The 16,952-nt window shown below is 32.1% G+C and overlaps 2 protein-coding genes and 1 long non-coding RNA gene across 7 annotated transcripts; 1 reads left to right on the top strand and 2 right to left on the bottom strand.

The window, feature by feature from the left end:
• On the bottom strand, nt 2,458-5,840 carry LOC109362244 (DNA repair protein RAD51 homolog 3). The gene is made up of 9 exons (XM_019607895.1): nt 5,662-5,840; nt 5,449-5,553; nt 4,296-4,418; nt 4,100-4,133; nt 3,919-3,989; nt 3,605-3,831; nt 3,256-3,387; nt 2,959-3,025; nt 2,458-2,826 (listed from the first exon to the last, which is right to left on the bottom strand). Exons 1-9 carry the CDS (start codon nt 5,771-5,773, stop codon nt 2,654-2,656), a joined length of 1,044 nt encoding a protein of 347 aa, XP_019463440.1. The 5' UTR covers nt 5,774-5,840; the 3' UTR covers nt 2,458-2,653.
• Nucleotides 12,391-16,645, bottom strand: LOC109362246 (hemK methyltransferase family member 2). 5 transcript variants are annotated; one of them, XM_019607901.1, is made up of 4 exons: nt 16,557-16,645; nt 14,891-15,006; nt 14,023-14,804; nt 12,391-12,616 (listed from the first exon to the last, which is right to left on the bottom strand). In XM_019607901.1, the coding sequence occupies exons 2-3, from the start codon at nt 14,891-14,893 to the stop codon at nt 14,037-14,039; spliced, it is 771 nt and encodes a 256-aa protein (XP_019463446.1). In that variant the 5' UTR covers nt 14,894-15,006; nt 16,557-16,645; the 3' UTR covers nt 12,391-12,616; nt 14,023-14,036. The 5 variants fall into 5 exon arrangements, with proteins under 5 accessions (XP_019463446.1, XP_019463441.1, XP_019463442.1 ...); XM_019607896.1 differs by lacking the exon at nt 12,391-12,616 and adding an exon at nt 12,832-12,938; XM_019607897.1 differs by lacking the exon at nt 12,391-12,616 and having other exon boundaries at nt 13,797-14,804; nt 14,891-15,005.
• On the top strand, nt 15,301-16,069 carry LOC109362247. Its single transcript, XR_002109381.1, has 2 exons — nt 15,301-15,899; nt 15,933-16,069. It is a non-coding gene; the product is annotated as an uncharacterized LOC109362247 (long non-coding RNA).

The following is a 16,952-nucleotide window of genomic DNA, read 5'->3' on the forward strand; positions in this document are numbered from 1 at the left end:
GGGTTTGGTTTTTGTAGTGAAAAAGAAAGAGGAGATTGTTGAGGTTGACCAAAAGTTGATGAAAGTGATAATTGATTATTTTTTGTTGTTGTTGGAAAATTGATTAAAATATGTGGGTAATTGATAATTAATTAAGAGTTGGTGTTGGTGGCTTTTTCCTCCCAATGGGTAATTGAGTTTGAGTGATTATTTTTTTGCGTATATTATTCTATACTGAACACTTATTTTAATAGTGTTATTGTAAATCCGAATAAACGTCACCGAATAGAATTAGACATTTGATATTTTTTGGTGTGTATTTAAGGATTTAATAGAAGCTTATACTAATCAATGTTTTGTTCATAAATGAGTTTCAATTTTTTTTGTACTAATTGGGATATTCTCACACATTTGAGTAAAGAATAAATCTTTTTTTAGATGTGTGATTATTTCTCTTAACAAATATTGTTCCTAAAACTCGAATCATCATTGATATTGAAACTTTGAATGAGGTATAACTACTATTTTAGTGTATTTTGGATTTAACGGTGTCTTATACTACTACACCAATGTTTTTTCATTAACACTTTCAATTAGGTATAACTATTGTTTTGCTAAAAAAAATCCACAAACTAAATATTCAAGATTGTTGTATTTTTAGAAATTAGATGTCTTATTAAATTAAAAGAACATTCACTACCTAATTTACATAATTGATAATCTCTTGAATTATATATTATATTATATTTACTTGCCTTTATATTATTTCACCTTATAATTGATAATAGTGGAGCCCTGATCACCTCAATTCTTATATCTTACCAAATTTTACTATATACAAAATAATTATGGCACCTTTATTTTGGATTTTAGGAAAAAAAACTTATTTCTCTTCCTATAAAATTAAGTCAACATTACCTATGATTTTAGAATTTTATCCCAACTAGTTAATAAGAGATATAAGTGAAAGAAAGTGACTAGAATTATTATAGATATAGAAGGTAAACTAAAAAAATTCCTTTTATAAAATTAATATAAATAGATATATCAATTATAATTCTTAATTCATATCTCAAAATGTTGAAAAAGACATTTTAGTTCCTTGCACTTAGCAGCCTTTAATTTGTCTTTGGCACGTGGAATCACAAAGGACAACACAATCAACCCTTTATTTTAGGTGACCATTTATGGACCATCAACTCTGATTAGTTAAAAAAAATTATTTAAATTATAATTATAATTATTAAATATTTTTTTGACTAATTATATCTAACACATCGAATGACATAAAGTTTTTCTCCCTTATTTTAGCACCGAATTGCCTTGAACCTTTTGAAGACGCCGTTTCATTAATGGGAAAACGGAAACAAAACACTAAGCTCTGACATCATGGCTGAGTTTTGGCCTCTATTCATCATTAACTTTTATATCTAAATTATATTCCATATTATATCATAGTTATTTTTTTAGTATTACTAAATGTATTTTTTACTTTTTGGGTAATAAATTAATCCTTTTGATATATGTGACTGTTCCTTCTAATAGATGTTGCGTTTACGAATTGAACAATCAATCTTGGGATATAATGGAGTCTTACATTACTTCATTAGTGCAATATGTATTTGAATTGAATAGAAAATGATATAATTTAAATGGTGTTTTCAAATTAAAAAATATCTTGTTAACCCATGATCTAAAAGGACATTATGCTAGGCTTCAAACAAATTTATATACTTCACATTTGAAATTATAACTTCAATATTCTTATGATATTAAATCCATCATTTTTAATACAATTTTTTTATTTTTCAATTATTAATCATTGGAGGTTAACATTCTCCTAAGAGAAACAACTTTTTTTTAAAGAAATACTAGAAATGTAAAACGTATACTTTTTAAAATTAAAGAATATTCTTGAAAATTTTACTATTAAAAATTGTTTTATATATTTTACCAAAATAGTAAATATAGAAAGTAGCTTTTTAATCACTACATCCACACATAACTTATTTCTCAATATATTTTAAAAACCACAAAAACATTTTATTATAAAAACTAAGATAAATGATCCCTTATTCTTCACCCAAAAAAATGATCCTTTATTCCCTTTGAAGTTTGAACCAACCTATAATGCCTCACAATTCACCAAGTATATTTTCTAAGGGGGAAAGACCTTATATGAAAGTAATACAAAACATATAATACATGAAAATAAAAACAAAAAATAATGAAACAAAGTAACATCATATCATGCATGATCCATCATTAGTTTTCACTTCCTTACATGTATTCTTTTCAATATTCCAACTCAAACGTACCATTCTAGTGATGCTTTATGTGCACATTTATAACTGAATGATTCAAAGTCCACATTAGAAGATGGGACATGAAACATGCATCATATTTACATTTTTTATAATATATACAAAACCCACATGATTCAAAATTGTGAATTCAATGGGATTTCACTAATCAATATGTAAAAAAATTCAATATTGAATATATAACCAGCCCTTAAAATCACTACACTTCTAGGCTTACACAAAGTTGGTATTGTAGGAAAGCCTAAAAAAAGAAGCATGATGTATAATCTTGTTATGTCCTGGAATATGAAAAAGGAACAAACAATGGTGGGGGAAAGTAGAGTTTAAGGTTGTCTTCCTAATCAAAAATCTTACATCATCTTGATTCGTTTGCATGAAGTAGAATTTCGGATCCCCTTAGGTGTCACAGAATATTGTGCTGATGCTGATTTAAGCGAGGGGGACTTGTCGATAAATGCATGCCGGTCATTACCATTCCAGAATAAGATGATCCTGTTTGTGCATGAATGTGACCAACTATCACCTGTTCAGAATTGTTAAAACAAACCTTCAATAAAGAAATAAAATAACAACCTTTGACCAAGGGACAAAAAAAATATTGGTCATATAAGCTAAAAGTCCAAGTGAGAGATGTGAAAGGTGAAATAACACTTACCTAGAGCTAGGGTCAACTGAAATGAACCATCAATATGTTTGGTTGTTACTTGATTCAACAGAACAACCTTCCAGAAAAGCAAATTAATAATTGAAAGTTAAAAGGTTATGAAAGAAGACAATAGAGAAAGCAAAAGTGGTCTGAATATCAAGCAAAGGAAGTCTTCTGTAAAGAAAACTTATATCATCATGCTTCAAGTTCGTCAACTCAAATTACGGGAAAGTGATTTGTGTGCAATGAAAGATTTAAGTTCAATACAAAACACTTTTCTGGTAAGCAGAATAAATTGATTCTTACAGCCAAACAGAACTTGCTTGCAAGCTTCATCAACTTTAAAGCCATTGCACTAAGTAATCGAGTCCGGAGAGCCATATCATCAAAGTCTTGGCGGAAATGGAAAGTAACACTGTCGATAATGATGATCTTTACCTGGAATAGTGCATTCAAAAACATGATGGAATACTTACGATGTACTAAAACAATTGACTATAAGCAAAAGGAAAGAAAGCCAAAGCAAGAGTACTTCCATAGTCTACAATCCTAGAAAGTCTATAAATTGAAGGAATAAGGCAGCTAAATATCAAGAATCATCTTAAAGACCTTAGCTAAAACAATATTGATTCAATCAATGAAATGCTAAACGTACATCTTTATGCTCTGTGATGAATTTGTCTAAGTAGTTCACCAAAGCAATTTGCTCAGTGTAGCTGCAAACTCGAAAGTAGAATATATTTTCAAGGATATTATTAGGGTGCATTTTGACTTCACTAGCTTGAAAGTCCTTGCGAAAGTGGTTGCTATATTCTGACATGTCTTCTATGCATGCTTCAGCAATTTGTAAAACACGTTCAACCATAAAGCTTCCTTCAGTGTCTGAGTATTATTACACAGGATCAAGAAATGCAATCAATGACATTATCAAATGCTGAATGAGCGTTAGAAACTAATTAAAGCTCTTACCAATGTATATTGCCTTCCCACCTAAGCCACCATATTCTGGTGGAATCTGAACATTTACTGCAAGTTGAATCCTGCAAAAGTAAACACACTTTACTACTATGTATAACCAAAATGGTTCACAATTTAGGATGCGAAGAAACAAGAACAACATGGTAGGGGAAATTGGGACGACAAAGCATACCCAATTTGTGTTTTACCAATGCCGGGAACTCCGCCTACAAAGAATCATATTGTAAACCAGACAAGGGAAGAAAGATAGAATAAATCTGCTGAGTAGTCATGCTCAAAGACACGTTGAGTAATGTATACTTAATTGGAAGTCATGATTATGGGTTTCATAATAATTAATATTTAGAGAAACCAAAACAGTCACTAACCTATTTCAGTGACTTCTTTGCAATTAATCCCTCCACAAAGAATGTTATCCAGATCAACACAAGATGTGGTAATGTGAAGAGAAAACTTTTCTTCGTTGAGCATAGCCCAAGCAGTTTGACCACCTGAGTGACACATGATTGTTCCATATGGTTGATGAGATCATGCTCTTTAGAACATAATGGAATGAATTCAATTCACATGATACTAAAAGAATGCAAAAACATACATATTTCAATGGCAAGAAAAGGTCACATGTGAGGTAACCAACGAGACATTGGTCCAGTTATGTAAGGTCTCACTAGATTCTTAGGTATTTTACTAGGCCAAAGGTCAAAGATTCGGTTCCTGAGAGCCACACTTGTTGGGAGAGGCAGTCACGCACTCAACCCTCTTCCATAAGGTAAGGGGATAATACACTTGGTTATACCAAAAAAAGAACTTATTGCTACATATGAGGTAACCAAAGCACTTATTGCCAAACAAATAGAAGTCTGTTAACTTTCTCAATGTACATAGGCTCTTGGTACCTGCATGGCTCACTCCTATCAGTAATCTTCACATACTCAAAAGGGGATACTTTTGGGAAAGCAATGATGGGTAAACTACAATTATTTGGCAATGGTAGCAGCTTTAATTTTCATGTGCATAATGCAACCCAAGAATACACACAGCTGAAAGGAGCTTTTCTATCCTTAATCTCTCTGAAACATTTACCTTTTGACCAAATACATTGTAGTTCTTATCACTTCACCCAAAAAAAGATCCATATCCAAAAGTCAATTCGTACCCCGGCCTATTTAAGGGGAAAAGCTCTCCCGACACCTATTACCATTTTTTATAGACAAATGTTAATATGTTAATATTTGTGGTAGGTGAACTCGAACCCTCAACCTCTTTATCACTCCATTCCTTAAACCCTTTACCATAATCATCTTATCATCTTATGACTCCTGACACCAATTATCACTTACAAGACTCGACAACAAGTCCTTAGGAAGTTGGTACATTGTGGCCTTTTAAACGAACATGTACAATTTATATACACATAAAAAAAACAATCTAAAAATAGTGATCACTATTCACTAGCTAAAAGAAATTTGAAATGAAAAATTGAAAACAAAACTACATACACATCAAAGAATCAACACATACCATTAACAACAGTGGTGGTGTGAGTCCCAGTTGATAGGTCCAAAGTACTAGTTTTGGAAGCACATTTCATAATTTCAGAAGCTTCATCTTCAGAAACTTGTAAATCTGTTCAAATGAGGAAATGGGTATGTGATAAAAATTGAAAAAATAATTTTTTTAAACATATAAAGTTGTAGAGAAGGAAAATGAAAGGTTATATAGAAATGATGAAACCTCGAGCAAGGTCGGCGAGTGAGGCGCGTGAAATGGAAAGAAGAGTGGTGTAGCCAGTTGACAAGAGTTTTCCTCTCTTTGAAGCAGAGATTGGGAGCATCCCTACCTCCATTGATTTCACTCTCTCAGTCCCTCTCACTGTTCACTATTTTCCTTCTATCTTCTTTTTCTGCCATATAATTAGAAAATAGAAAAACTATCAAGGTTTAAAAATAGAGAAAAAAATGTCACATTGAAATCATATTTTTTGGGTACATACGTTGTAATCATATTTATACACTTAAAAATAATATATAAACATTGTATTAAACTATACCAACTCTGGTATTTTTTTCGTCTCACAGATATCTTCGCACTTGAGACAATTTTTTTTTCATCCACAAGACTCAAACCCGAAACTTGCTTAAAGAGAATAAAAAATATATCACTTGAACCAACATCTGTTGATACCAACTCTCATATTTAGTATAAGGGAATGGAGTATCTCCTTGTGTGAGGAGATAAGTTATCTCCTCCTGCCAGTGAAATCATGACATGTTTCATGTTTCATCATTTTCAATAAAAATATTTTAAAAAATAAACAAAATAACACACATGTCAAATTTTTATTGGCTAGAGGAGATAAGTTATCTCCTTATATAAGAAGATACATTATTCTCTTAGTATAATTACATATTTCACAATGTTTTAAAAAATAAACAAAATAGCACACATGTCACATTTTTATTGGCTAGAGGAGATAAGTTATCTCCTTATATAAGGAGATACATTATTCTCTTAGTATAATTACATATTTCACAATGTTAGTTTAGAACAAAATTAAAATGTACAAAAAAAAAACTATGTTTGTTTATCTCTATGCAACCAAATTTTCATAAAATATTAGGTTTCGTTTTGACATTTTTTAATTAGGTTGAACATAAATAGGTAATAGAACATATAATTTTCGTTCCTTATTTTACATATGCACAAATAATCTCTAATCCATAAATACAGTATGGGGATACCCTATAGGAATGTGAGTACAATGCTTTTAAAATGAAAGATAATTAGTGTAATTAGGCTAAAACTTCTTGTCAAGTGTATTTACTCAAAATATTAGTAGTGTCCACTTTAAAAATCATAAATAAATTATACATCACAAAAGTTGATCAGAATAATATTAAACTGCAAATATGAGACAAAATAAAACTTACGTACCTCGTGTAAAAAAAATTATATACCTCCTTACTGGTGACTGCTCATTTATACTAAATAATAAAAACTTACTTATAATAAATTATAAGGTTTTTCAAAGATTAATTTTAGATCTTTACATAAAATATTTGTTTTTTTTTTGCTATGAAAATAAAATATGTAATTCAAAATTTTATAAATAAATTGTATAAAGTATAAGTATTTTATTTTGAGATGGTAGGATGATTATATTTGGAAAAAAAATCTCATTTACAAATTTAATACAATTTTGTTCAGAAAATTTTTCATATAACAATAATTGAAGTCTTTGTATCTATACTGAGCTTCTCAAGTGAGGTATAGATGAATAAAGAAAAAATTGTATATATTATTAATTTGTAAGTATATTATTGGTTATGTTTTGTATACATATATCTAATTACATTATTATTGGTTATATTTTGGCAGCTGGACATAAGAAAAAAGTTTGCATACATTGTCTAAAATTAAATGTGAGGGATGTCCTAACCTAAAATGTCATAAGATCAAAGAAATGTATACTAAGTTCTTTGATTACAAGTAAACTAGCATTTTGCAGAGTTAAGCATCGTACTTGAGGAGTCATCTTGAGTGCATAAAGTCCATTAGAAGCTTTAGCATGTCTAGTCATCCTCAAGTTAATCATATCTTGGATTAAACAATGTGAAGCATCAAAGGTTAAACTGCAATTAAGAGATTTAACAAGTTTGTTACAAGAAACAAAGTTGTACTTGAAGTTTGACACAATTAGAACATTATATAAAATCAATTTAGCACATAGCTTAATAGTGCCACAATGTTTAGCAATCGTAGTTGATCCATTTGACAGCCTTATAGTAATAGGCTTAATAGGCCTAAAATTGATGAAATTGAAGGCATGTGGACTTACATGGTCACTAGCCCAATATCTAGGATCCAGGGCTGGTTTTTACCTGAAATATGATGATTGTCATCCCCATCAGTGGAGCTATCTATGGTGGTCAAGCTTAATTGATTCACAGTGTGTGTAAGTGGTGAGGTCCCAATATGTTGGAGTATGAATGTGAGCTGAGCATATTGTCGTTTAGCCCTTTCAGGAAGCATATGACATACTCGGTTTATTTGTAGTTTTTTACATTTTGCATCAGGTCACATCCACATTGCACTTCACATTTGCAATGAGGTGTTGGCCTTAGGGATTCCAACTCATCTCATAGAGTTTTCAAAGCAATAAAATATTCACTTATGTCTCTTTCACCTTGTCTTATTGAGTGGATTTCTTGTAAGAGGTCAGAGAATCTAAAGTAGTCCCTTTTGGTGAACCTTTCTTTCAAGTCTTGCCACAAATCATGAGCATTATCTATGTAAATTGTGCTTTGGACAATTTGAGGGGAAAGGGACGACCTTGTAATCCAAGAAACAACCATGTTGTTGTATCTTTCCCAAATGTCATACCCATGATCATTAAACTTAGGGACAACAATGGAGCCATCAACAAATTTGATCTTATTCTTGGATGAAAGAGCTCTTCTCATAGCTTTGCTCCAAGAATGACAATTCATTTCTTCAAGAGGAGGGGATACAAGAACAATCCTTGGACTTTCTCCAAGGTGCAGATAGTAGAGGCTAGAGGGATTTTGAGAATCACCTCTTAAAAGTAATGTTCCTTGATTTTCTAATTTATTGTTAGCCATTTGAAGTTGCTTTGTACAAGATGATGAATTTGTTGGCTGCAAGGATGTTGAGAAAGAGCACAACAATACCTCTGAAAGAGTTTTGATATTTTTGTGAAGAAGAAGAGTATGAGTGGAAGATTTTCTTGATTGCTAGCTCTTGATACCATATAAAAAATTTCAATGAATAATACTTCTTCCTCTTTCTTATTAACAATGGAAGCCAAAGACTTAATATATATACAAGACTTTGGATAACCAAATCCTAACTAACTAACTGGCCATATAATCGATTATTATCGAATATAAAACTGAATTTGGATAACTAGATGCTAACTAACTAACACAACCAACCAGATAATCAATTATCAAATGAATAATCGATAATCGAATACAAAAAGAAACAGGTCAACAAAACACAACAAACTTTCCATCAAATCAATTATTGTATATTGGACTTTGAGATTTCAGCAATAACGGAAGTTAGCATAGCAACATAATCTGCAATAATGTATGTGCTTCGTTATTGTATTAAGGTGTTGTTTGAGAATATTTATGAATGACACAACATCGCTTATCTACTAATGCGCTATTATAGATATGCAATACAACGTCGTAAGAATAAGCATTGTTAATAATGCCTATAAAATGTGTTGTTTATGTGTAACATATATGACAGCGCTTTGTGTACAATGCGTTATTGTATGTATGCAAATATGACAACGCTTTTTCTGTGATGCGTTGTTGTATATATGCAATACAACAACGTATTAAAAGCGTTGTTAATGGTGACAATATACTACTGCGGTCAAACAGAAAGTGCAAGGAAGTGTTGTTATACATCTAAAATACGCGTTGTTGAACTACAACTCTGACATAGTCTTACTTATTTTCGGAGACCATTTAATTCCACAACCATTCCATAATCATAGAGTCTTCTTAGTCCCATGATTTGAACTTGATATTCTTTTCATAAGGGGCATCATCATTCAAATGATTGACCTTTCTTTTTTCTTTTAAGATAGACTCAATTAGTTGAGACAATTTGAGATAATTCTTTCCATCTAATTGATAACATAATGAACATTATGCAATTCTCAAACATTCCAGGACTTAATTTCCCCAGTTTCAAGAACAAGATTCACAATCTTAACCATCACAATTTCCAGAACAAGGAGGGAAAAAGTATGAAGCAATGAAGGCTACAATAAGGATCCAAGTTGCATAGCAATGAAGACTAACTCTCAGGGTTAGGTTACACGGTGAAAGACTCCCAAGGATCAAGAGGGGTTTAAGATCATCTCATGTTTAGGTCAATAATATAATCATGTTATATAAATATTATCCGAACCAAAAGTATAAAGACAATGTTGGAAAACTAAAAAACTTAATCTTGTTTTATTAAATGTATAACTTTTCAAGGTTAAGTTTACAATATTTGGGCAATGTATAGCAAAGCCCAAATAAAAATATCAAATTTAATATTTTGTTTTGGTTTAGGTTAACGACTAAAGACAATATTTAATGAATATAAAGGAATTAAATCAATCTTAGAAAAACAAGTCTAATACTTCTCGAAACGTGAAAAAAAAACATATTTCAGTAACACTTGTTAACATTTTTATGAACAAATTTGATATTGAAAATCTAAAATATTGTTTGTTTAAAAATAATCAAAATGTTTAATTTATTATTTTGGGCTTTAAACTCTTAATCATTACTTTCCATTTTACAAGTTCAATGAAATTATAAAACTAATAAATTTGCACGAAAAAATTGATAATCATTATTGTAAATAAAATATGAGAAGGTAGTACCAAATGACAATATAAGAATTTTATGTATCATCAACCTATTATTTACTATACATTTTTAATTAAACTCAAAATATTTATTATTGAGAGTTTTTTACACTCTATTATTTTTAGTTACTAAAGTTGTTAAGCCATGATAACCCTAAAGAAGGGATCACCGCGTGATGCTCCCAATCAAAACAAGTCAAAGCATTTTTGTTTTAGGTGTGGAACTTGAGAACAAGTTTTGTGGCTTCTCTAAGCACACAAATCTCTATATTTCATCATAAGCCGAAGTTATAGCTCACAAGTGCAAATGACCTATACATTTAAAATCCATCATTTAAAATTTGGTCAAACGTTTTCTCCACACACTACTAATATTAATCCATGTTTAAGTTTTTGTTATATCAATGAAGATTGCAATCTACCACAAATGTTGAATCCTCAAGTTTCTATTCCAAGTTAGTTGGAAATGATAAGGAGATGTTTGGAGAAAAAAATTCAAGCATTAAGGAAACTTGCTGTGATATGAACACAAGGAGTCCATCATATTAGATTATATTATTTCCATCAGAATTCACAAAATACCTACTTTAATTTAAATCACTTAATATATATAATCAACCGGCTCTTTCATAGACCAATAGTAGAGCGACACTTGTTGAAAAGGGCAGACACGAAACCCGAAAGAGATTAGTTCATTATCCACAAAGCGTTGGTCTATAAAGCCCCCCGAGATTACCAAAACGTCAATGGTTCAATTACTGGGAGTGACATTTGTTGGAAGGGGCAGTCACATACCCCAAAAGAAGATTAGTTCCTTACCTAAATGATGAGAAAATCCCATTGGTAGTACAAAAAAATGGCTCTTCGATAATGGAACCATTAACCATGAATCAATACCTTCGATGTTCGACTTTTAAAACAATGGCCCAAGCAAGCCTTTCTCTACCCCCAACCATTTTTGTTGAAATGTGCACAATTTTGTAAAAAATTCTATAACATGTGGCATTTGTATGTAGAAAGTTCCAGCCAGATATATTTTGCATTGTCTGGAAACTTAACAAACCATTAGAGAAGTTGAAGGTGTTGATATTGAGTACATATATAGAGGCAACTAGAATCAATTATACATGTGTAAAATGAAGAAAGTTATACCATGTATGCATATTTATGTCCTTTCAAACCACCAAAATACTCATACTATTATTATATATCCAATCTATGATCTACTCCTATCATGTTGAACTGTTATTTCCATCAACCACTAAAACCAACAAGTAAAATCAGAGTTACATCATATCATATATTGGGTATACTCATTCAACTACTGTTCCATACATGTAGTCTAATAACAACACCCTATTATTCTAAAGAATCTTCTACCAATACTAAACTACTTCTAAAGTTTTCTAGAGACATGGCAGACTCAACCCAACTATCATCTATATTTGTCTAAGTTCTTTAGACATGTGACATATGAGACTCAATCTTAGATAAGGAACACAAGCCCATGTAATGACTAAAGATGGAAGACATGTGGACTCTCACGCTATGCTTGAATACAAGCCTAAGAAAAAGATTTGAGGTACAATATAGAGTTCCTATCATAAGTCTCGAACAAGACCGGCATGAAGATCAACACATAACACAAGAGGTAGCAAGATTCTCGATCAGAAGTCCTCTAACAAGGCCCAGAAGGAGACTTGTAACTACTTCAAATATAGATTATAGAATATTGTAGAAGTTCTAACTTGGAATTCAACAATATCATTTGGGCGTAATACAGGAGGGAGAGAGGGCGAGAACATCCTACAAAGAATTCTAAGACAGTTTTAGAAAATTGTATCTAGTAGATATTAAAATTTCCACCATTTTTCTAGAGAATTCTATATGCACATGGCAAGGAAAATAAAATCTAGCTTGTATGTAGAGAGTCATAGCAAGCTAAATATAACTTGTATCATTTAGAAACTTCATGAAACATTTAGAGGAGTTGGAGACGATGATCTTGAGCCTATAAAATACCAAAATACTCCTCTAATTACTATCTATCCAATATAAGATACTTTAATCTATAATCTATTTCCTCTCATGTTCAACTATCATTTAGATCATCTACTAAAACGCAACACAATTGCTATTCCACTCTAATGTGGTTTGTTACTGCTATTAGTCTATTACCCTCAATCCACTCTAACATTCTTGCTGCCACAGTCTCTATTAGAGCTTCTTCTAACCACCATACTGTAAATAAAACTTCATTTGGAGCAACGGGGTCATATTCCTCTTCTGAATGTAAAAAAAATGCATTTAAGTGTTTCTAAATAAGCATGGAAGAACAGGACAACAATAATGTAATTTTCAATGAAAGTGATGATTATAATAATACTGAACTGAACCAACCTTAGCATGATTGATGATTTGAGAATGTGACAAGAAAGTTTTGAGCAAAGCTATCAGAATTAAGTGTGATGCTAAAAACAAAGGAGTTTTTTCTACTACCTTTTACATCTCACTTATTTGGGTTAGTTTTGCTCTAATCTTCTGTGCAATCCTCCCAAACCATAAATTATGCAGAGGGTGATTCAATTGTTGTCATTATCATCACTATCTGCAAGGAAAATTACAACTTTGTCAATTGTGGTCCTATTGTATTTATTTAGAAAATAGAAATGCATTAGAATTAAAAAAATGGAATATGATCTTGTTATAAATGAACCTTTATTTTTATTGATAAAACTAATTGGGAAAATTTGAGTTACCGCGTTTGAAAATAAGGATAACCATAATATTTCTTATAATCGTTGCAACTTGCAAGGAAAATTAATGAAATAAACTCGAATTTTTTGCCAAAATGCATGAGAGTATAAGCTGTAAGATATAGGTCCATGGAGTTTAGTTCCTCTCTGGTATTGGAGAGTCCAATACTAAAATATGAGAAGAAAGAAACTTTTTTTATTGAAAAAATAACTTAAAATCATGATCGTTAAAGATTAATGTTTGCCATGTATCATAATCCACATCCAACACTAGTTTCTCCGATACCGGATAGCTTAGAGCTGGATGGGGATTGTGGTACGCAACAAAAATTAATATTTAAACGGTCATGATTTTAAGTTATTTTTTTAATAAAAATTTATAAAATTCTCTTTCTCCTCATATTCCAGTACTAAACTCTCTAATACCGGAGATGAGCTAAACTCTACTAAATGGTGGACCAACTGAACCTCAACTCAATTGTTGCAGCTCAATTCGCGGTTTTCTCTTTGCAACCTTCTTTTTTTTTCTTTTCAAACCAACACACTTCTAGAAACATGTTTCCCGGAGTTGTCCATGTTTGAAAAGAAAAAAACAAAGGTGCATAACTCACCTCCCAAGTTGGTTTAGTTAAGTACAACAAGAACAAACTGACTCTAGTAAGAAAAATAGATCAAACGAAAGATGATTTGTTTAGAAGCGATAGAGGAAGTTCAACAAAATATTGAGGAAACCATTAAAAAGGAACTTGCTTAAAATGGTTTTGATGAAATTTTAATTTTTGATAGCAATAAATGGTGTCATTGATCCATATTGCTGAACCTACAAAGTGATGTAAAGATCGGCTGTTGAATTTATGCATTTAGAAAGCCAGGACAATTGCAAAACATTCATGTTGCCGAAACAAGATATCCCAGAAACATAGATTAATTAATTACCATCTCATTCAGCACTAATTGTTGTTATTGCTGCCTCTCCAGGATGAAAATAAAGGAACTTGAGCAAGCAAGTAGCTAACGAACCCAGACACAGATTGGTCCGCTGTGTCATCTACTTCAGTATCAAATTCTCGCCAGAACTTTATGACATGGAGACTTTCTTCCTCTGTTGATCTTTGAATGACAATCTTAGATGCATATCCTTTGTTTCTCATTTGACGACAAATCTCAGAAGGATTGTTTGCTGTGAGGGTGACCATGTACAACCATCCCTTTTCTGACAAAAGATGGTCTGCAACAGGCAAAATCCTATCTATAACACTCCGGCCGTTCTCCCCACCAGCCCAAGAAGAGGTAATACCTTCAGCGCCGACTTCATCTTCAGGGGTAGGCACATAAGGAGGATTCACAACCATAACATCAACCAAACCTGCTAGACGTTTCTCCAGTCCTGATGCAATATCTGTTATTATCAACTCTGCATCAACCCCATGTGCTTTAAGTGTCTCACTGGTTACCTTCACTGCATATGGGTTGATATCAGTTGCAATATAGTTACTGACACAACCTTCCTGTCCAAGGGTAAGAGCCAGAGAAGTGATAACATAGCCACTACCACAACCTATCTCCATACACAATTTCGGACGATGCTCCAGCAGGTTAGTGCGATCTGCTAGAAGAGCATCAACCAGTGCAAAAGAATCATCACATGGTTCATAAACCTCCTCATGTGAACTCACAAGGCGAATTTGGGCAGTTCTAGGCAGTTGCATGTGTGAAGCCTATCATTAAACAAATAGCATTCAGTGAACATTGATGGTTAAATTTAATTCACACATAAAAGGGGGAGCCGGGAAGTTAGCCGTACCATTTTACCGTTGCTCACTATGGTAGTAATAAGGAAGCAACTTTTATTGACTCCACTTCGGAATTGGTCTGGTCAATGTCAATGCAAAATTGGCAATGACAGCTTCCTCCCAACTCCTGAGCCCAAGACTGCAGAAAAAATCAGCTGTTACTAATATAAAAAAAGTAATATATAGCAGCAGGAAAAAACAGCATTTCAATTAAAATACGTAAATATCAACACGGGAAAGAGAGAAAAAGGCGGACTAGTGCACGAGGCTCCCACTTAGTAGGTATGGGGAGGATAGATGTACGCAGTCTTACTCTCACAAGCGGAGAGATTGTTTCCAGGATTTGAGCCCATGACCTATTGGTCACTAAGTAACAACCTTAATTTTCCGCAAAGCTCACCCTCTTTTCTAATATAAATAACTAAGTAAATACGAATCATGTCTTGAAAGTAAAATGCAATATCAGCTCAACAGGCAAAACAAATAAGGAAGTGTCAACATGATTTCTATAAATGTTTAATCTTTAGGCCAGGTTCATTCTGTGTATTGATAAGAAAAAAAGAAATGATTTCAAATGCAATAAAGATCAAGATCCATATTAGCAGTATATAAGAGGAGGGAGCTTTTTATACTTAAAATTTCTTTAACTTGACCACTTCTTCCAGACAAGTATAGAATCAAGTCTCAAAGTCATTTACCATGGGAGTCCAATCGTAAACCTATGCAAATATCTCCAAAATGCACCGGGCGGCATTAAATCCTCGCAGGGATCACATAGGCAATTTATCGTTACCATAGTTGTTCCCGTTCTGTAACACAACATTAACATATGACAGGAAGGGTCTTGTTTGCTATAAAGGTTGACACTCAAATTCAGGTCATTGCTCAGGTAAACACTTTAAGAGGAGTATAATGATTGTTAAGTTTTTCTCATGGAGTATTATTAAAAACTAGTCTTCAAGAATCTTATCAAGAAATCAAACCCAAATCAACTACTGACCATGTTAAAGCTTTGTAATGGTAACAGATGACAGATTCACAACAAACTTGCAGGTCCCAACCATGGCATAAATACGAGAAGCACGACTTCACGAGGACAAAAACTAATGACGAGTGCAAGTGATATTTCCAAATTTCATATATGTTTTATAATAATCTGTCTTCATTAAAATTAGAGTTCTTAATGAAAGGATAGGGTTACAAACTACTGTGCAACTTTCAATACTGGGAGAGAATGATCCCAATGTATTCATAAAGACACAAACACAGTCCCATTTATCTCATCCTTAAAAAGTATAGAAATTTAGTCACATCTATCTCATATTCTCATCTTCCTAGAAATAGCCTCTCGGCACGGAACTAAGGTTGCATACATATATACTCCCAAAACCCTACTAAGTGAGAGTCTCGTGTACTTAACCGACAACTTTATAAATTGTCTCTAACCCAGTCTTTCATGAACGGACCGAGCACATAAAACTCGAATATCATTATATTCGCCACAAGGTTATTGTCGGGGAGATCAGTAATTGAATTATATGTGATGTGAGGCAATAATAGATGAAGTAATATAAATAATAAGAGTGGAAAAGAATAAAGAATAAAGAATAAAAAGATGAATGAAAAGGGGATAGAAAGTAAAATTGATGAAGGTGAGAGTAAAGAAGAGGAGCTTACCGGTGAAGGAAGAAAGATGAGTTATCTGGAATAGGGAAACAATTCTTCTTCGTCAAAAGTCGCATACAATCTCACACCTCAAACATCACAAGCCATTATTCCATTATTATTCAACTTTTTTTCCATGTTCCTTATAATAACATATTTTTTATTTTATGTTGATTTTTGAAGATGGATAAAATCCAATTTTAGATTCTCAACTCAAACTTTACAAATGTATGTTATTTGTAAAGTTAGTATATATTATATGAGAATAATGTATTTCCTGATTTAAGAAGATAATTTACTTCCTTTAGTTAGTAAAAATGTGATATATGTGTTATTTTGTTTATTTTTAAAAATATTTTTATAAAAAATGATGAAACATGACACATGTCATGTCATGTCATGATTTTA

Source organism: Lupinus angustifolius, chromosome LG12 (assembly GCF_001865875.1).
Source record: "Lupinus angustifolius cultivar Tanjil chromosome LG12, LupAngTanjil_v1.0, whole genome shotgun sequence".
Lineage (NCBI taxonomy): Eukaryota > Viridiplantae > Streptophyta > Magnoliopsida > Fabales > Fabaceae > Lupinus > Lupinus angustifolius.